Source organism: Podarcis vaucheri, assembly GCF_965113315.1.
Source record: "Podarcis vaucheri genome assembly, chromosome: 7".
Lineage (NCBI taxonomy): Eukaryota > Metazoa > Chordata > Lepidosauria > Squamata > Lacertidae > Podarcis > Podarcis vaucheri.
This window is the reverse complement of record NC_138765.1, coordinates 56,363,765-56,385,939: the sequence shown is the minus strand read 5'-3', so window position 1 is coordinate 56,385,939 and position 22,175 is coordinate 56,363,765. Positions and strand designations below refer to the sequence as shown.

General features: G+C 42.6%; 1 protein-coding gene across 5 annotated transcripts in view; it reads right to left on the bottom strand.

The window, feature by feature from the left end:
• Nucleotides 1–290: 290 nt before the first annotated feature.
• Nucleotides 291–22,175, bottom strand: part of FTO (FTO alpha-ketoglutarate dependent dioxygenase) — a 266,159-nt gene continuing 244,274 nt past the window's right edge. For 4 of the 5 annotated variants that reach the window (XM_082232944.1, XM_082232940.1, XM_082232939.1 and 1 more), the window contains one exon: nucleotides 14,153–15,049. In XM_082232944.1, the coding sequence (XP_082089070.1) occupies nucleotides 14,905–15,049 (145 nt within the window). In that variant the 3' untranslated portion in view covers nucleotides 14,153–14,904. Of the gene's footprint in view, nucleotides 382–14,152; nucleotides 15,050–22,175 lie in introns of those variants that run through there. The other variant, XM_082232942.1, reaches the window with a different exon arrangement.

Genomic DNA, 22,175 nt, shown 5'->3' with positions numbered 1-22,175 from the left:
TCAGACCATTGGTCCATCTATCTCAGTGTTATCTACCCTGGGTGCTATCCAACTGACTTGTTCCGTCAGCACATGGATTTCCACTTGTGCAGTGGAACTTCTTCCCCTCTCCTCACCCCATGCCCTCCCCAAAAATCGGCCCCAGATCCCCCAGATTTAGTGGGCACATGCAAGGGGGAGAAAAGCTCCATTGTGCAAGCAGAAATCCTTGCGCTGATGGAACAAGTTGGCTGCATACCACCCCATGACTGGCAGCAGCAGTTTCAAAGGAGAGACATTCCCAAACCTACCTGGAGATGCCAAGGATTGAACCTGAGACCTTCTGCCTACAAAGCTCTTCTGCTAAGCTGTGCCATGTCACTAATGGGAAGGTTTGGCCTCCTGGAAGAGAGAGCAAAAGCAGATTTGTAAAAGGATCTATATTTACATTTAGGGTGGCCACAGCGCCTAGAAGACAGCCCTCTGTTTAAAGTCCTCCAAGTCAAGGTTAACGATAAAGACCTATAAGACAGGTGAGTCAAGGCCTTGATGTTGCCTATTAAAAACGCTTAAAAAGCAACCAGTTCCCAAGGGCCTGTTGGAATAAAACAAGGAAGGGCACAGTCTAACTTTTCTAGGGAAGGGAGTTCTAAAGTCTGGGAGCTCAGTGTGGACAGAGGCCCTCAGCTTTGGATGTGCCATTCATACACACTTTAGGACTGCGGACACCCACTACACTTAACGCATATGGCTTCCTCCAGGCCACACCCCTTCCCAGGCCACACCCCTCAAAGGTATCACATTCACGCCATACATTTAAAGCACATGGATCCCCCTAAGCATCCTTGGAACTGTAGTTTTCCATTTTCAGCACCCTTCAAAAACTAAAGTTCCCATGAGTTTTTTGGGGAAGTCATGTGCTTCCAATGTGTGGTGTGTACACAGTCTAAGTCTGGTGGCAGAGATGCATGAATAAAGATATGAGGTGACAACAACAAGAAAGGTCAGAAAAGCACTATATTCATCCTGACAGTTCCCATTGTTACCTTGTGATGTGTGGCTTATTGCCTGGGTTCTTCTTTGATGTGTTTTACTATATATATATATATATATATATATATATATATATATATATATGCAGGTTTTGGTGTCTTCGGGTGTCTTCCCGTGTAAGAGTCGGGGTGTCTGTGCGACGTTTCGACGAGGTCTCACTCGTCATCTTCAGGCTGGTGCTTTCGGCTTCTTGTTACTGGAACAGAGCAGAGTCTGGTGTTTGAGTTCCTATAAATACTGTTGAGGGGTGTGGTGTATAGCCTCCAACGTTCTGGGCAGAGAGGAAGTTCCTAGATTAGTGTGCCTTTTCTTCTTTTGTTCCTTAATTACTTGAGGGATATCTTGGGTGATTTCATGAGTGATATTCTGAATATCACTGGGTGGGTCATTAAGTGTAGATTAGTTGCTAAAGCTTTCGTGTCTTGACCTCTTGAGCTTGTGAAGAGTTTTTCTGAGAAGATGGCTGTGCTGCATTTAGTTGTGCTCTGGCTTGGCTTCGTGTATAGGGGCGAGCTATGGTTTTGTGTCTTGTGCCAGCCAGATCTGTGTAGGGATTGCAGGGGGGTGCAGCATCCGGAGGTGCCACTATAGTTTGGCACCTCCGGATGCTGCACCCCCCTGCAATCCCTACACAGATCTGGCTGGCACAAGACACAAAACCATAGCTCGCCCCTATACACGAAGCCAAGCCAGAGCACAACTAAATGCAGCACAGCCATCTTCTCAGAAAAACTCTTCACAAGCTCAAGAGGTCAAGACACGAAAGCTTTAGCAACTAATCTACACTTAATGACCCACCCAGTGATATTCAGAATATCACTCATGAAATCACCCAAGATATCCCTCAAGTAATTAAGGAACAAAAGAAGAAAAGGCACACTAATCTAGGAACTTCCTCTCTGCCCAGAACGTTGGAGGCTATACACCACACCCCTCAACAGTATTTATAGGAACTCAAACACCAGACTCTGCTCTGTTCCAGTAACAAGAAGCCGAAAGCACCAGCCTGAAGATGACGAGTGAGACCTCGTCGAAACGTCGCACAGACACCCCGACTCTTACACGGGAAGACACCCGAAGACACCAAAACCTGCATTCCTGTACCCGTGAAAATCTACGAAAGCATATATATATATATATATATATATATATATATATATATATATATATTGCTCAGTGTTAAGGAAGTTAAGTGAGGAGATTTAGCCTTATAAAGACATAGAATTTTTAAAGGGAGGAAAAAACACACTGTTTTGGGGTTTGCCAGAACAGAGGGTGTTGATCAGTAATGCAATATAGCCATCACCTTCTGGCATAACATAACTCTTTCCTGTCGAAGTCTATCTAGAGCTTGAAATATCTGTCTTTGTAAACACCAAGCACTCACATTCAAAATGAGTTGTAGCCAGAGGGGATGCAGGAAAGAAAATTTAGGGTCTGTAATTTGGTTGGTATTCAGACAACGACAGCAGAGGCATCTAAGGAGGAAGATTTTGTTCTGTGCAAGAAATTGCAGTTGCCAAGCTGATCGGTGCTTCACAGAGGCCCCTAGAAGAGCAGTGGGGGGGGAATGGGGCACTGTGCCACCAACAGCAGTCTGTGCTCAGCTAGCCCCCACCCATCTACCTTCTGAATTACAACTAGCCCAGAGGCTGATATTAACTTGTTAATTACAACTAGCCCAGGTACCGATACAATGGCTGGTACTGGCAGACACCTTCCTCCTGCTTAGTCTCACTGTTACCTTTGTAGAACTCAACTGGGAAGAGGATGGAGACAAAACCAGAATTAGTTGGCTCTGCATGCCATTGGATCTTTGGCTCCACCTACTGTTGGGCTCCCTGCCTTCCACCCTTCCAGTCCCGTCACTTCTAAGGAAGTTATGTGGGAGTGAGTTGGCTTTTGCATAGGGCTTTGGTTATATTATTATTATTACCTGTACTTCACCAGCAAATCTATTCTTAATTTAGATTTATTTAATCTTAATTTTATTTAATTAATCTTAAATTTAAATTAGAAACAGTTAACACAGATTAGACTCACATCTCAGGTATCAAAGGTAAAGAAGAAGCCAGGCACTCCCATGTATGAAGGCAGTGCAAGGGCTCATTATTAAGACGACTATGTGCCCAGGCTAGCATGCCTAAGAGGCTGGATCAAAGCATGAGTCAAGGCACAATAATTTCTATAACTCAGCAGACCAGAATATTAACTGTGAGGATCAAGATCCCCTTGATCTCCTAAAGCCCAAGCAAGCAGATGCATCTTTAGGCGACACTGCAAGATTATCAATTGGGGGGGACAGACGACGACAACAAGTGTTCCTGTTTGGGAACTCCACAAAGAGGGTGCCACAAGGCTTACAGTGGGATCCCCAACTGCAAGGAGAGAAAAAAGGCTTCCTGTTCTCTGTCTCTCTAATTGTAGATGTTGGATGTGGTTCCTGTTGGGAATATGGCAAGATGAAGGATACTTGTAACCAGAGAGTACCAGCATCTCTTTGTTCAGAGGTGGGGGACCTGTGGGCCTCTAGATGCCCTTGGACTACTGCTGACCATGCTGGCTGTGTCTGATGGGAGCTGGAGCACAGCAATATCTGGAGGGGACCAGGTTCCTTGCCTCTGTTGCTCAGACTGTTAGGCAAGCCCAACTCAGAGGAGTCAGGTCACATCACATTATCATTTATGGCAAATCAGCATAAAGGAAAGGAAATGGCTTCCTTGTTGGTGTTTCTGGTTTCAATGCATTTCCCTTTTTTTGGCCAGAACTAGATGTTGGAATATAGGCTGAACCCCCACCCAATATTCCCCATTCTCCAGGTTGTGTATTTATGTGGCATTAGTCTTTTAATTTAGTGCCTGGGCAGAACGATCCGCTTCCGTCCCCTGTCCCCCGACCCCTTTTCTCCTACCCAGATGCGACCCGATCTACCTGCTTCAGAGACAATGGATGGGTTTTGACCCATGTTCTTGGAAAGGTCGTTGAAGAGCTCATGCCTTGTGGAATGTGGTTCTTACCTCCGTGAATCATTGTAACTAAACGCTGTAATTATCATTCCCTTGAGTTGCATCAAATGTTATTTAACGGCCTGTCTTCTCATTGTGGCCTGTCTCTCAAAAGTCTTTGTGCCCAAGGGACTGGCAATCTATTACAAAAGGAACTGTTCTGACCCCATTAGCCAGGGAGGCAGAAGTAACTTTGAACTACAGACAATGGAGGTGTGAGAGGACCGGCACTGGCAAGGGAAGGAGATCAGCATTAGGAAACCATTAAATAATGGAAGGCCAATGTTGAGCTCTGGCACTGCCTGCTTTATAAATGACCCTCCTGATGTTCTGCACACAGGAACATAGAAAGAGCCTTGCTGGATCGGACCAAAGCTGGGTACTGTAGGGGCAGAGACCCAGGTCACAGATTTGCCTCTGGATAAATTGAAATTGTTGCTGGCTGAAGTGTAGGAATGGGTGAATCTGTCAATTTCCATTTCCTCCATGTCTCATTTTTCTCATCTTAAATTCCATTCCTCACATTTCTACAGAGGTTTGTGATTTCAAAGAAAAAGAAGAAGCACTCGTGAAATTCACCAGCATTTTTAAAGAGAACTTCTACCACTGTACACATTTTTATATGCAATTTTACTTAATAGTGTCTGCTATATAATGCATTTTGTTTTATTTTTGCCAGTGTATCAGCTGATCTCCGGGGCTTGCAAAGTGCTGCACAATGACTCTGTGTAAGCCCTGACAATCAGTGTAAAGCAGGCATAGGCAAACTCGGCCCTCCAGATGTTTTTGGGACTACAACTCCCATCATCCCTAGCTAACAGGACCAGGGGTCAGGGATGATGGGAATTGTAGTCCCAAAACATCTGGAGGGCCGAGTTTGCCTATGCCTGGTGTAAAGAAGAAGAGTTTGGATTTGATATCCCACTTTATCACTACCCTAGGGAGTCTCAAAGCGGCTAACATTCTCCTTTCCCTTCCTCCCCCACAACAAACACTCTGTGAGGTGAGTGGGGCTGAGAGACTTCAGAGAGAAGTGTGACTAGCCCAAGGTCACCCAGCAGCTGCATGTGGAGTAGCAGCGGAGATGCGAACCCGGTTCCCCAGATTACGAGACTACCGCTCTTAACCACTAGACCACACTGGCTCTCCTTACCTTTGAACTGATTTTTATTATGCATTCCTGGCAACTTACAATTGTCTGGAATGGGGAGGGGCAAGCTATGAAGGTTAGTAATATGCACATTTATGACAACGGCTCTCTTCTTAGTAACAGTGATGTTGCCTGGCTAGGTCTTCTCACTGACTTTGCTTCCTTTACTGGAGGTACAAGAATGCAAGAGCCTGCTGAGTCAGAGCAATGGTCCATACATTCCAGCATCCTGTTCTCACAGTGGCCAACTGGATGCCCAATATGGAAAGCTCACCGGCAGAACCAGATCACAACAGCACTCTCCCATCCTATGGTTTCCTACAACTGGTATTTCTTTTTTTCTTTTTCTTTTTTGCTGGTGCGGTGGGGACAATAGAATTCCTTTGGAGAGGGATACGTTAGTGGGTATGGATATGGGTGAGCTCTTTAAAGTAAGTAGGTCATATTGCAACATCTTTCTAGATTTTATATTATTTACGCTATGGCAATCCGCTGGAGCCTTGCAGTACCTCTATCAAGTGAAACCATGCAATGTTTAATGTTCTTGAGTGATTGCTTTATCAGGTAGTCCTAGAGGTTAAAGGAATAAAAAATAAACAAAAATAAGCTATTTGTTTTTCATGTAGCTAACTTAAACAAAGCAATGGCTCCGTACATAGCTTTCAGCTTCCTGAGGGTTTAAATACTCATAAAATGACAAGATGCATTTAAAAGCTACAAGTTCTATTAAGTTCCCTGGGCAGGATTTCATTTCCACTTCTTATTAGAGGTCATTAAATTTACTAGATGTTAGTAAGATCCTTGTAAGCAGGCAATATGAAGGCTTGCTAAATCCATGTGCTACATATAATGATGCAACTATAGAAATGATAATGAGCTGCAGAAATAAACCAAAGTCTCGGATTTTGTACGTTGGAACACAGTAGGCGATTCTTGGAAATTTGAGAACAATGCATGCTAATGCAGAGATAAGCCAGAGTTTAAGCCAGATGTGTTAATGCAAGCCCAAAATGACCTCCTTTATTTTGCACACACACCCCGCTCTGAAGGACATGGAAGTGGGGATGGTGTGCCAAGGTTTTTCAGGGGTGCGGGACTGAAATTCAGGGTGGGGAGGAGGCCAAACTCACCTGCCCCTTATTTGGTACTTCTCTCAACCAGCCCCTGAGAATGACATTGGGTTTTAGTATGACTCTGCCTGAAGCTTCTGGGTAAACAAATAAAATGCAGCTCCCAGAATTATCTAGTGGATATCTTCTTCTTCTTCTTCTTCTTCTTCTTCTTCTTCTTCTTCTTCTTCTTCTTCTTCTTCTTCTTCTTCTTCGTACCTATTAGTTCCCATACATGATCCTATGTTATCACATAGCATTGTTCTCAGAGTCTGTTGGGGGGGGGGAGATGGTGGCTATCATCTGATGGCTGATGAGTTTTGGTCTCACTGCAGTTTTGCCTTCACTAAAGTGTACTGAGAGTTATCCCCTACTTCAACTTGAACCCTTTTCCATATTCACACTTCAGCTGTTTCATAGCACACTGAATATGGCACACAAATTTTAGCATTGATTTGTTCCACATTTGAGGCTGAATAAGTGGGAAAGTGGGGTATAACTTGGAGCGTACATACCACTGCTCTGGTGAAGAAGGCCCAGCAGAGAATTTATTTCCTCAGACTTTTAAAGAAGAACAATCTGAGTGAGAGACTGCTGGTGTCCTTCTACCGAGGCTCCACAGAGAGCATTCTTACATACTGTATTTGTGCTTGGTTCTCCAGTTGTACAGCTAGGGAGAGGAAGGTGCTCCAGAAGGTCATAACCACAGCCCAAAGGATCATTGGTCATCCTCTCCCATCTTTGGAAGAACTGTACGGTTCCCGTTGTCTTAGGAAAGCAAATAACATCCTGCAGGATTCATCTCACCCGGGACACTGTCTGTTTGCACTACTGCCTTCTGGCAGAAGATATAGAAACATCAAGTCAAAGACAAATAGACTGAAAAACAGTTTCTATCCAAGAGCTGTGGCCCTTTTGAATGCTGTAACTCGTTAGTGTGACCTGGGAGTTTGATGGGTGTGGTGTGGGTGTGGCTGGAATGTGGTTTGTTTGGTTGTTGTTGTTGTCTTGCTTTTGTTGTTTTAAGGGATGGCATCCAATTTCGTTGCACTTTGTGCAATGTTGCACTTGTGTAATGACAATAAAGAATCTATCTATCTATCTATCTATAAAGGTATAAAAGCAAACATTGCTTTCTAGCTTCAAGAAGTCAGTCAAAAACATGGTGATGTTTATGAAATAGTTAATTAAAAACTCATAAGTCAAGGACTTTAGCCAAGCTAGGCATTTTGTTTATGCATCTGTTGTGTTTGGCAAAATGAAAGCAGAAGCTGAGAAGCACCATATAGAGGCTGATCTGTACCTCCTTAGAAACAGTGAAAAGACACTAATACCACCATGCAAAATCAAGCTTTCTAAGGAATACTGGAGCACAAGTCATCAGACACACTTAGTTTCAAAGTTATGCCATTGCTTGCAGAAAGAAATCAATTGTCCAATATATTAAAAGCAAATCATTGCGGTTGTTAAAGCAATGGAATATTTTAAGCTTCAAATGCATTCAAACTAAATGAAATCTTTTCTTTTCTTCTTACTGCTAAGAAATAGTTCCACTGATCAAGGCAATATGCATGAAAAACACCAATGAGTTGTGGCTTGGTTTTGTTTTGTTTTTTAAAGCAGGGGAGTTTGTAGGAAATGAAACATCCAGCACAGTAGCATTACCTTATTCAGTGTAATAAGAGATAACGGAAATCCTATACACCAAATAATTCATTCCCCCCCCTCTCTCTCTCTCCTCTAATCAAAGCAATGAATCAATATTGTTGACAGAGAATAAAGCATCTGAAGATCCATAACATGCTGTGGTGAGGCCAAAATCCAGCCTGAGCCATACCCAGAAATACTTATAGAAGCAAAACACAGTTACGGAGAGGGAAAGTCAAGAATGAATTAATCCCTAGTAGAACGTAAGCTCAGTCCTCTAAATGCCTAGCACAGGGGTGGGAAACCTATTTCAGGCCAAGGGTCACATGCCCTCTTCAAGAGGTTGCATGTCAGCAGTGGGTGGGACCAAAGGCAAAAGTTGGCAGGGCCAAAATGTGAATTTTCAGGTCAGAGGAACCTTTGGTGCTCCCCATGTTGCTGAACTACAATTCCCAACATCCCTAGACATTGGTCATACTTGCTTGGGCTGGTGGGAGCAACATCTGGAGGACCAAAGGATCCCCATGCCTGTGATGTGCAAATTTCGAAGAGCGTGTGTTTTGGTTCACATATTGTTTTGGAAACAACAAATTTGGTAGGTTTGCCTTTAAATGTGAATTTAATCAATCCCCCCCTCCAGCAATACCAAACCCAAACAGAATGCCAAATGGGCAAGCTGAACCTAAGACCTCATTTCAATCTCTGCCAACAAGAGATCATGGGTGTGAATAGTGCACTGAGAATTGCACCATCCGAAACCAGGGGCTTTCTACGGCAAACTTTTAAGAATGTCCGATTATTACTTCCGTCTTCAGCCTAGTGAGATGATAAAAGGATTTCATTTTCTGCCAACAATTTCATTCTGCTAATGTAAAATCACCTTTAGATCTGATTTTGTTTTGGCTTTTTGTTGTTGTTATATATAGAAAAGAGCCCCATTGCCTTGAGCGGTTCACATTTGTATTGGCTCCATGTTTAGTTGAGAGCTTTTTGTAAAATTGATGAATATTGTCTAAAGGCAAGTGCAGACAGGCAAACAGATCTGTATCTCCCGTAATCCATTTAGCCTGACACACATGTGCCGGGGACCAATTTTACTGCAATTCTTTCAGCGATGATGAAAAGTAAATGCAGGCAAAGTCGTGAACTTCATTTTGCAAGGAACCCTTTTGCAATCTAATGAAAGTCGCTAAAGAGAGGCATCTCTTTTCCACCTGACCCTGGCCCTCCGCACACAGCGGAGTCAATAAACAAACACCAGGCGTAGGGAAAGGTTTGTGTTAAGAATGCTTTTGTGCATCAAATGATGGCCAGGTGGCACACAACTTCTGAATAAAATATCTGCCTCATAAAGTCAAGTAAGTTGGAAGGAAGGAAGGAAGGAAGGAAGGAAGGAAGGAAGGAAGGAGGGAGGGAGGGAGGGAGGGAGGAAAGTGTGTGTGTCATGAACTGGCAGGACTGCAGGGAGGAAGAGAAGGAAGAGGATCCTGGTGAAGGGTGAAGCGGGTACTGGGTCACATGGGGGCAGGATGGGGAAGGGGAAGGAGAGGTTGGTGTAGGTAGTACTCACAGAGTGACACAGAGTCTCCTCAAGCCCAGATGCTGCAATCAGCAGGCACAGTATAAGAAGGCAGCAGAGCTGAGGTTCTGTGTCTGCTCAACTGGCAGCGTTGAGCAGCCTCTCCTTGGACCATCACAGATTTCTACTTCATGCTTGATGCTGGACTGCGTCCTGACTTTGGACTTGGGCTGACCCTGAACCTTGTTTCCTGACCTTTGGCCTTGGACTTTGGACGGACTGTGGACTATTGTATATTTTTAGAACCCATCTTATCTCTGTGATTATAAATTGTAAGTTGTTATAAACGGTTGTTAAACATTGTGATTTGTTGTAGCCTGCCCTGCAACCTTAGGGTGAGAGTGGTTATATATATTATTATTGGAAAATTGTTAGAAGTGTATTGGAAATATAGTGAATATTAAAATTTTATTTTACAAAAATAACTTTACAAAGAATGCATATGTGAGAGGCTGATAAAAGCTGAAGCTGGTGCTGGACTCTGTGCATTGGCAGGCCCAGCTCAACCAGATATAAACATCAGCAGGCTGCAAATGACACCACATGGCAAAGGCAGGCTGTCTGATATCATAGGACCATAGAATTGTAGAGTGGGAAGGTAGGCCAAGGGTCATCTCATCCAACCCCTTTCTTGCAATGTAGGAATCTCAACTAAGGCATCCATGACAGATAACCATCCAACCCCTGTTTTAAAACCTCAAAGGAAGGAGAGTCCATATCCTTCCAAGGGAGTCCATTCCATGGTTGAACAGCTCTTACTATCATAAAGTTATTCCTGATGCTTAGTCGGAATCTCCTTTCTTGTAACTTGAAGCCATTGGTTGCTTTTGTCTCCCTTGCTGGTGCACAGAGGGGGAGAAAGACTGGAGGTTGGAGAGAGCACCTCCTCAGGAATTTGGGGTTGTATTGAACTATGTTCTGCTCAGAGTAGACCCATAGAAATTAATATACCTAATCTAGTCATGCCCATTAATTTCAATGGGTCTGCTTTGAGTCTAACTAAAACTGGCCTTGGGCTACGAGTTCTACTTACCTTTGTCCAAGCTTAGCCTTTACAGGACAGGGATCAGGAACATTAAAGGAGGTCAGGAGGAAAGCCATTTGGGTCCCTTGAGCTACCCATAAGCAAGGAAGGAGACCATGGAGCAAGGTGGTGCAGATCATAAAGACTTAAGGGTGAAGCAAGGTGTTCATGGTGATTATGCGACAAATGCACAATGGTAGCCAAGCTGCCAAATTTCTTTAGGAAGAAGTAACACTCACTGTCTCCTCTGGAATAAGAGGTAGGCTTGGGGCTTTGAGGGTATCCTCCTGGTGTCCCTGTGCATGGGGAGGTCTAAAGTGGATCCAGTGAGCACAGGTATATTGGGGTTTGGGCTTGTGTGTGTCCTACTTTCATTATTATTTATTAAAATTCTCTCGCAGCCTTCCTCCAAAGTTGCCCAGGGTGGCAAGCATGTCTTTCATAAGACTGAGTAGATTGGCTAGCACACATGGATTCAGACAAATGCCTCAACAGGACTAGAGTATATAAATGAGCAAATGTCCATCAAGGAAAGAAACCAGAATAATCAAGAGCATAAAACCTATACAGTGGTACCTCGGGTTACATACGCTTCAGGTTACATACGCTTCAGGTTACAGACTCTGCTAACCCTGAAATAGTACCTTGGGTTAGGAACTTTGCTTAAGGATGAGAACAGAAATCATGCTCCGGTGGCGCAGTGGCAGCAAGAGGCCCCATTAGCTAAAGTGGTGCTTCAGGTTAAGAACAGTTTCTGGTTAAGAACGGACCTCCGGAACGAATTAAGTACTTAACCCAAGGTACCACTGTATAAGCAGAGGTTTGCTTGGAACTGAATGTGCAAGTATGAGAGAATTCAGTCACAAATATTTACATTGTAATTGGTGAAGTACCACCGAGGAGATCCTGAGAAGCAGCTCACGCAAGTGTTGCTTGAAAAGACCCCTGTGTTTTAACCAGTACTTTTTCTAGAAAAAGAGGTGCTGGAATTTGACAAGAACACCTCCCTTGTTCTCTTATAATGGCGCCCACCTGAGAGGTGCCAGAACTGAGTTCTGGTGAGTTCTGGCTGGAAAAAAAGCCCCTGTTTTAGCCAAATTCTATTATATGCACTAACCAGGCTCCTAATGCAAAAGGAAATTAGCACTGCAGACAAAAAAAAAAAAAAAAAAAAGAAAGAAAGAAGCATTCAGTAGTCAGCCCCATTTGTCCCTTTCTTCTTTACAGAAGGCTTTCAACTTTCATGTGAACAGCCTTGTTTTCCTGTACCCTTTATGAGTGTCAAGTGGATTTTGCCACTGCGAATCTCACAGCTTCTAACAATGCTTAATTAAAACAGAAATTAATCACAAATCAGCAGTAAAAGAAACACAATTGCTTTGTTCTCCACATTGCCACTTCAGTTTCTTTCAATCTGTTACATTTTTGTTTCGAGGCAATCACTTTGTCAGGACAGAGGATAACTGTGTTTTTCTTTTTCTTGCCAAAGCAAAACGTCCCTCATCTTCTATTGGGCTTGCCCTGTGATTTAAAAACAAAACAAAACAGTGTTTCTTAACCAGTGATAACTGTGCACACAGTGCCGGCTAGTATTTTTTATTATTTTTTACTAAATGGTTAAACAAAGCAAACACAACAGAGATTCAACGAATCTAAGTCTGGAGAACCAGTCCACCCACCCACCAATATATCTGGCTTTGCACTCAAGCACACAGATGCCCAAGGAAATATATTGGGGGGTATATATGTATTTATCTTCCCAAGGAATTTATTATTTCAGTTTTGACCCTACCCATTTTCAAGGGCTTAGAAGTTGATAAGAAGACTGTAGAATATGAGCTAAGCATTTTTTGTTTAGTAGGCCTACGAAAATAAGGTTACCAGTTTTTTTCCAATGAATCCGGGGACACTTTTCAACTTCTTACTAAATAGATGGATTTTGTCAGGGGACTGATTTGTAAATCTGGGGACTGTCCCCAGGAAATGGGGACATCTGTTAACCTTACACTAAAATGAATGGTCCCATGTGGGTCATGTCCACTAATTTCTATGGGGAAACTCATCTGTACACCTAGCACTCGATAAAGCTATTGTCAATAAAATCCACAGAGTAAGACAATATGTAGCATGATATGGCTTGCATCCAAAGAGGGAACATATAGCCCAGTTAGGATGTAAAACAATCCCAGTCTGACCCTGGTTCTTTAGCCAGAGAAAAAAAATCAAGTTGCTGTGTGTACCTTCCTTGCCCTTCTCCTCCCCAGGTTTCATCTCCTGGTTACGAAGCAGGGATTAAAGAAGAGTGGCAGATGAAAATGATGGACTTTGCAGAACTGGCGAAACTGACGGGAAGAATCTGGAACCAGCGACATCAAGTATTCCAAAAAGACTGGAACAAATTTATATCATATTTGAAAGACAACTGTAAGCAATTAACATCATTAGCAGGGTTATCTGAAGATTTGTAAGATGAATTAGTTACTTATTCAGGTGGAGTAATTTAATATTTTAAGTAATGATATAACAAGAATAGGAAAGGAAGTGAAATTGAAACATGTAAAATTTAATTTTGTAAACCTTTAAGTGGGAGACAACACTGAGCTGGCCTGACCCTGTATAAGGCAGCTTCCTATGAATATTGTCTCTTCTGTCATTTCTCCAAAGATGAGCAAGCCACCCTTTCCACTGGATGTGGTGGTTCCTTCCTTCCTTTAACAGATAATAAACAAGCCCCTTTTTTATTACAGCGATGCAAGTATAAAAATCCTGAATATGAAAAGAGGGAAACTTCCTAGCTTGGCAACAAAGACATGGGTGCTGCAAGGTGCCCAGATGCCAACTGAAAAAGACCCTCAAAAATTCTAGAGGTAAAAAGGGTGGGAATTGTGAACATCTGAGCACAGCTGGGCCTTCTTCTGAGTTAATATGCAGTTTAGTGTGAAGTAAATTCTTACCTTCATCCTCAGCTTGCAGGCCCCCTTTAGGTCTGGTGTCTAGAACAATATTTTGATAACTCCTGACAAAGCCCATGCTCCATTATCCTTTGCTGACTATATTGAGACTGCAAGCATATTGTTGTGAAGTGTCATGGAATTTTTAAAGTGAATAGTGGAATTTGAGATGCCACGATGGACATTTGGCCTTGTTGATTCCCACCCCACCTTGGACAGCTGATGCACAGAGCCTTCACAACACATCTTAATGGATGAGGAGACCAATCCAGGAATACTGCCACTGAATTTGAAGTTTGAGAATGTCCTAATAAGAATATGAATTGGGGTTGGACCAATAGAGGATGAGGTGGCACATTTCATGAAACAAATCATCCTTGCCTATCACCCCAGCATTGTCCTCACTCTGAATTGGTTTTGTGATAGCTCTATGTAGTCAAATCAGTATGGTATTATAGCAACATGATGTTCTAAGGTTGGTTCCTTGATTCCTGAATGTCTGACCCTGTAGTCAGAAGGAATATCTATCTATGTATGTATGAAACATGCAAAAAAAGATTTTGGAGGGTGTTTTTCAGATAAGATTTTGGTGGCCCAGAAACTCTCTTTTTGTACTGAAATGTTCAAACACAAAAAAGACGCAACCATACTAATATTTAGTATCTCAGTAGCACTTTTATTCTATTTAAAAGAATTCACATTGTTATCTTAGCACAATCCTCACAACAACCCTGAGAGGTAGGTCAGTATTATTTATCATATCCATATTGCAGATATTGCAGAAATTCAGTCCAGTGACTTCCCAATAGCGTAGTCTCTTATTGAACAATCTTGGACAAGTTTCTTTAAAAATAAGTCCCATTGAGTTTAATGGGATATACTTCCATGTTGGCATGTATAGGATTGCAAGACTCTGTCACATCCTATGCATGTCTACTCAGGCAAAAGCCACATTTAATGTAACAGGACTTATTGCCAGATTAAGTGCGTAAAGGATTGCAGCCTAAGGCAGGTTTAGTGTTTGCATTGGGTACTGGGTAGCATTTTTCTCTAATTCAGTGTTCCTTTGTTTACCATCAGAAAAAAGGGGAAAAAATTGTGCTAAAACAATTTGTAATTGGCTCTTTACTTCACATAGCCCATCTGAAACACAGCAGGGCACCGGCTGCCTACCCAACTTCAAAACAAACCACAGATAATCTTACTTTCATGTTCTGGTGCTTGTGATGTACACTTTTGGTTAACTTCTTAACTGATTATGCAGCCAGAATATTACTTGGTCCAGAATACCTCCCCCTCGGGCTGTTTCTTCCTCCACCCCACTGTTCTCAGAGACATCTAGTGCCTCTTACAGAAGAGGTTTCTTTGCAAAAGAACCTCATTCAGTTCATGATCAAATTGCTCCATCTAGCACTCTAGAAGACTCTGTAGCTCAGCTATTATTTCTTCAAGGTTGAATGGCAGCGGCATGCTGGCATCGCCTTCTTGCCAGTAAGGATGGCATTCTGGCTTTTCATCCTTCGGTAAATTCTCCACAAGTTGGGAATGGCACCTAAAAAAATAAAATAAATCTATAAGATTAAAAGTGAATTAGGGGATGCATTTAGGGATATATTATTTCTCATGTTTGCCTATTAATGAAAAGGGGGGCACTAAAGGACTATTAACCAGTGAAGTCACAGGATCTTTTCTGCCTTCATGCAAGTTTTTCTTTAAAAAATAAATAATTTCCTAGAGGAATATTTGAGAAAGCCCATCACAAAGAAAACGCAGTTAGCGCACCTTTCGAAAGGGGAATTATTTTTTCATTATCTCTCCAGTCTTATTTGAAGTCAGTCAGCAGTCTATGCCATTGTGTGTGGGTTTCTGTGATACTACTAGATTATTGGGAGAGATTAAACCAAATTTACTGCATTTAAGGTCACAGCACAGATTAAACAATATTGCAGAATGTGGTTTGCAAATCTGAGTGTTACAAATCCATCAGGTTTGGGGAAAAGTAACGAGGAGGAGAGTTGCTGTTGAAAGATAGATGCAAATGAAGGTTAATAACAATTTCTGCTGATGAATAGATGGGCAAAACTTCAACAAAATTAAATTAAGAGGTTAGCGTTTGCTAGGTCCCCAGAGAAACCCTTTGAATTACAGTGTTTCTTATTAAATGGATTCCTCATCAATAGTAGTGAAGTCTAATTATAATAAGCAGCTAAAACTGCAGTCCGGCACAGGGAAATTTTACGAGTAGTAAACCAACACATCTTGTAAGATTACTTTGTAATAAAGACTGCCACTTATTGGTCTTGCATTAGTAAATTTGTAGCAATTCAGTGTTTTCAGTTTCAGGGGGTTTTGTGTGGGTTGTTTGTTTTAATTTGCCAGATGCTGGTTAATTAGCTAATGTTTATAAAGGAGTGAAAGCCGAAGAGAGGCGAGTATTATTATAATAAAGGTAAAGGTACCCCTGCCCGAACGGGCCAGTCTTGACAGACTCTGGGGTTTGTGCGCCCATCTCACATCTATTGGCCGGGGGCCAGCGCTGTCCGAAGACACTTCCGGGTCACGTGGCCAGCGTGACAACGCTGCTCTGGCGAGCCAGAGCCGCACACGGAACGCCGTTTACCTTCCCGCTGGTAAGCGGTACCTATTTATCTACTTGCACCCGGGGGTGCTTTCGAACTGCTAGGTGGGCAGGCGCTGGGACCGAGCAGCGGGAGCGCACCCCACCGCGGGGATTCGAACCGCCGACCTTTCGATCGGCAAGCCCTAGGCGCTGAGGCTTTAGCCCACAGCGCCACCCGCGTCCCTTATTATTATAATATGACCAGCCAAAAAAAACAACAACCCCAAACCCAAAACAACAACAACAAAAAGGGTAAAAGAAAACTAAATATCACAAAAAGGAACTATTTTAGTAGCTCATTTGTGGTTTTAAGTTTTAAAAAGTAGCTATGCAGCAATTTAATGTAACCTAAGTGACTGGCACATACAAGAAGATATTTTATGACTGAGAGAAAATTGACCAAGTGATCAATGCATCATGTTAAATAGGCTGAGCTACAGTAAAAACCAATGGAACTAAATACCTGTAAGTGAAAGTATCGTCTTTTATCCATCTATTTTATTTATCACGTTCAAATGCTGCCCAATAATAATACTGTCGTGGGGAGGGGGTGCTAAAACATGAAATATTAAAATACAACAACCCACCATAAAAGAAAAGAAAATGGCAGATTTAAACAGCAATTTACAAGATCTAAGAAACATGGGAAAATGAAAAGATGTTTGCCTGGCGACCTCATAGTTTGCGCCAGGTGAGCATCTCTTGGGAAAGCAATGCACAGCCAGAGTGCCGTCATTACAAAGGCCCTTTTCTCCAGGAGTCATCTGCCAATACCTCACTCGGCGGGGGCACCTGTAGAGCATTGGAAGCTGCTGTATTCTGAGTCAGACCACTGGTTCATCTAGCTGGCAGTAGCTTTCCAGGTCTCCAGGTAAGAGTCTGTCCCAGGGATCGAACCTGGAACCTTCAGCATGCAAGGCAGATGCTTTACCATTGAGCTACAGCCTCTGAAGATGATCTAGAGGTCCAGGTAGAGCTACATAGGGGAAGAGGTGGTCCTTCTGGTAACCTGCCCCCAAGGTGTTTAAGGAGTTAAAGCAAGAGACGCATAGAGAGAGAGGAGAGGGAGTTCCATTGAACAGCCAAAAGCGCTTGCAGAACTATTTGTTTGGATGCTGCTCATTATTACTGTTTTGTTGCTTATTCAATTTCTATCTCAACCATCCTCCCAAAAGAGCCCTGGACAGTAAACATCAGAGCGGTAAAACTATAAAATTAAATATAAAATAGTCGTGTTTTAAATTTTAAACAATTAAGAACATCCACAAAAGGCAAGACAGAAATGGTTTTATAAGTGAACATAAAATGAGCAAAGCTGAGGCGGTTCCCTATTCCTTTACCATTCTATGCAATGCAGGGATGGATCTTCGGTTTATGAAATTTTCTACATTTCAAACGTACAGAAAATTTAATTCCTACTTCCCTTTGAATAGAGGTATTAATTGAAGCACATTCATGGCTGCTAAATTTCACATGCTCTGCCACTTTATTCTAATGCATCTTTAAGACGCACTAGACTAAAGTGGCAAAGCTCATTCAGTGAATGAGAATGTCACAATATATCGTTGACCGTTAATTGTACATAAGGCACCAGAGGCATTTAAGCAAGCAGGAGGCTAGGAGAATGCTCAGAAAAGCAAGTGAGTTTGGAAAAGGAAAAAGACCGGTAAGGGTTTGGCATTTCTTTATGCATAAGAGATTAAGAAAATTCAAGAAAAGAACTGAAAATGTTAAACAATGAAGAACGTCCAGTGAAAACAGCATGGGGAGAATATGGATAAAGTATCTCCTTAAAAGACAATGCCTGAATCAGGCAAGCCAAATAGAACTTTTTTTTCTCTTGCTGCGGGGAGGGAAGGAGGGTAGTGACAAATAAAACATAGGTCAACTGCCACATCTTTGCATTTGCAATGGGGGAGATAACCGACTCATCTCAACAATTAACCAATTAATGCTTCCAGTGGTTTCTACAATGATTAACACACACGACTCTCTGGCCACTTCCCTACCCTGACCCTCTCTGGGGAAAGAATGGGGGGGAAACCCACACCAAAGAAAAGAGGTCATCTTCCTCTTGGGAATTATTGATGGCAGGAGAATCCCCAAGAGAAAACATACGTCAACTTTACACCCATGTTGGTATGCGGTTAATTGCGGCTCCAGCCTCCTCCCACACTCAATCCATCGTACATTACAGCGCAAGGACAGTATTAACACGTAACGTTCCAATATATCTTCAGCTCCCCACATCGGCCTGTGATAATAGCATCTGTTAACATGCACTAAGCACTATTATGTAGCACATCACTTCATAAATAATAAGATTAACCGACCTCGGGCCCTCTGAGAAGAGTAATGTGTTCAAATGTTCTCATTATTTATTTAAAACAAGAATTAAAGGAGCACAAGCTACTTTTGACAATCCTCTTAGCATAAATATTAAACTGTTTGCATTGATAAGCTGCACCGTGTGGAAGAACAGTAGATTTGTTGGGCGGGTCGCCTCAAAACAGTTGTTGAGGAAACACGGTTTAGTGAGGAGGGCTCTCAATGGTTCCTAAGCGATTCCGGAGCCCACTGCTGGAGATATTTCACTTCCAACAAAATGGCAGAGAAAGAACTCAGTTATTAAGCAGAGAAGACTGAAGCTGATTACAGTCATACCTCATGTTACGTCCACTTCAGGTTACATTCTTTCAGGTTACGTCCCGCGGCGACCCAGAAGTACTGGAAAGGGTTACTTCTGGGTTACACCGCTTGCACTTGTGCAGAAGTGCAAAATGATGTCACGCGCATGTACAGAAATGGCGAATCACAACCTGCGCATGTGCAGATGCGCCGCTGCGGGTTGTGCTCTTTTCATGTTGTGAACAGGCCTCCGGAACAGATCCTGTTCGCAACCAGAGGTAATACTGTATAATCTCAGACTAGGAAGTTGCTTTGTGATCTCTCTTGGTTAGAAAAATATGAATGTGCCATTTGCTGGGTGCTGTGGGTCAAGGGTGGGGAACCTCTGTCCGTTCAGAGGTTGCTGGTCTACAACTCCCATCATCCCTAACCATTGACCATGCTGGCTGGGATGGGTGGGAGTTATAGTCCAACAACACCTGGAAGGCCAGAGGTTACCTGCCCTAGCTCTTGATGAAGACTTTCAGTTGCTTTTCTACACATTACTATACCAATCTTCTGGAATGTAGAGGCCATTCACTTAGAAGTACCTAATTCACCAGGTCGTCTTAGGGCAAAGGCACTCTTTCTGAGCCTTAACTTCCCACATCTGCAAAATATGCATAATATACTGACCTACCCAACAGTTAGAGGTCACATTGAATGAGACTGCACCCAAACATTAAAAGAATCAATAATAATAATAATGTACCCCACTGATCTGACTGGGTTGCCCCAGACACTCTGGGAGGCTTTCACAGCTAGGAAGCCCACAGGGCAATAGCCATTTCCCACTGTTGGTCTATCTTAAATGCTAGGGTTGTCATTGCCAAGGGCTCAACCACTGCTCCTGCTCTGTAGCAGCTAAATCAGGGGGAGGAACATAGAAAGTTGCCAAATACTGAGACAGACCATTAGTTCATTTAGCTCAGTATTGTCTACACTGACTGGCGGGTCTGGGTTGGGGGAAGAACCAGTTTTTAAAAATGGTTTCCTGTATCAAAACCCAATTAAAAATCTTGCTCCACAAGTAGTTGGCTCAGCTAGAACCTTCCTCACTAATATGCTCAGTTTTTCCTTCTTTCAGAGGGATATACACAGTGGGAGAAATGGATTCCTCTCCCCTCCAGTCCAAACTGGTTCAGTCCACTCTTATCACTCCAGGATCCTACCATTTTGTTGCGTGGATGGAACTGGTCTAAAATGGTGACTTCTCCTGGAATCTGGAGGAGACAGCTGGTTCCTTCCCCTGTGGCTTTACTTACATTTAGATGATTAGGGTGTCAACTACATTAGGAGACACTGGTCACAATGCTAAAATTAACCACTTTAGCTAAAGTGTGTGTTAATTATGGGTATGCAAGCAGTCAATAAAAGGTTAATGTAAGAGTCAAAGGGATAAATTTATTTCGGGATTGCATCACTCAAGAGACTAAAAGACTAACATTATGCTTGGTGTTTTTAATCAATAGGTTTTATACTAATGTGCTAACCATTTATTTTAAAACATTATTCTCCCTTCTTCCCTACCCCCCTTCTCCCTAGCTAAGATTTGCAGCTCGTAAGGGGGAGAAGCAGTAGGGTGGGTTTTTTTCTTCATCTTTTTGTCTTCCTGTTAACAAATAGTTTATGTAAGCTTTTAGACCTCTGCTTTTTGGCTATTGTCTCACTTTGGCCCACCATGTAGACCATCTGAATTAACAGAGGTTTCTAACTAGGCTACACTTGCACTGTATGTTCACTGTATGTTCAGTATGTATCATACTGCTTTAATGGTCATGGCTTCTCCAGAAGCATCCTTGGAATTGCAGCGGTGGTGCTGTGGGTTAAACCACAGAGCCTAGGACTTGCCGATCAGAAGGTCGGTGGTTTGAATCCCCACAATGGGGTGAGCTCCCGTTGCTCAGTCCCTGCTCCTGCCCACCTAGCAGTTTGAAAGCACATCAAAGTGCAAGTATATAAATAGATACCACTCAGACGGGAAGGTAAATGGCGTTTCCGTGCACTGCTCTGGTTCGCCAGAAGTGGCTTAGTCATGCTGGCCACATGACCCGGAAGCTGTACGCCAGCTCCCTCGGCCAATAAAGCGAGATGAGCGCCGCAACTCCAGAGTCGGCCATGACTGGACCTAATGGTCAGGGGTCACTTTACTTTAAGGGTGCTGGGAGGGGGAGACCCATATTCCTAATTCCCAGCTGCAATTTCCAGAGTTCCCTGGGAAGAGGGATTGATTGTTAAACTGTATCTTTGTGAGTTCATAACAACTTTTAGCAACCTCAACAAACTATAGTTCCAAGCAGTGCTTTTTTCTGGGGGTACGCATACCCCGAAACATTTTGTGCATCTTGGTACTTTTGTCCATTTACTGTATTTATTTCCCCTGATTTGAACTATAAAGTGGTGATTTCTTGAGTCAAAATGAGAGTACCCCTAAGCACTTTTTTAAAGAAAAAAACACTGTTAAAGTTGTTGCAAATGGCAAATGGCGGCAGCGGGGATATAATCAATTATATATAATTTGATGATTGAATGCATCAAATGTCTGAATGCAACAGCAGCAGCAAATACTGATTGTATTTGCTGGATTGATTTCCATTCCAGACATTGGACAAGAAAGCAAACACCGGCAATTTCGGCTTCCGTTTCTGTTTTCTTCATAATTCTATGACATCCCTAGGCAGGGCAATTGTATCTTATAAGCTGGCCTTGCATAGTTTGCACCCCTCTCAGAGAGAGAACGGAGAGGGTACTATTTCAGACATCTCTTTAGATTCTTACAAGAGACATCATCACAAATCAAAAGCAGGGATAGGGAAGATTCAAAGCAACTGAAGATTTGCCTTAAAAATTAGGGAGTTGACCCTTCAGTGTAACAGAGATGTTTGCAAGTCTTTTATTCTTGTCAGCCACATTAAACTTGGGTTATATATTTTTAAGGTGTACAAAGAGTCTGAACAATAAAGATAGTTAACACGATACCATATGTTGGGAGAAAGAAAGGGGTAGGTGTTGTCCATTGTGGCATTAAGCATATGACAAATAATGATATGCCTAATTTTCATCTTTCCTCTTTCCTCTAGCCAATTGTCTGCTCAAACTAACTGTTAACATGTGGAAATTTATGGCAGCCAATTAAGGTTTAGGGTCCTCAAGTAGCAGAGAACAATTTTATACCCCAGGACTATTTGTCAGTATGTCAGTTACATAACAGTGGTGATGAATGAGCTACCTTGACAACTAAACAGTTAGGACTTCGTGACCTCTGATCTTGGTCACATGATAGGGTCACCTGAAACTCACTTTGCTCCTACCTGACTGCGTGTAACAATATAGAGGTCAAATGGCTTGGGTGATTATATGTATCATGTCTGAGGTGGCCCAGTTATAAGCT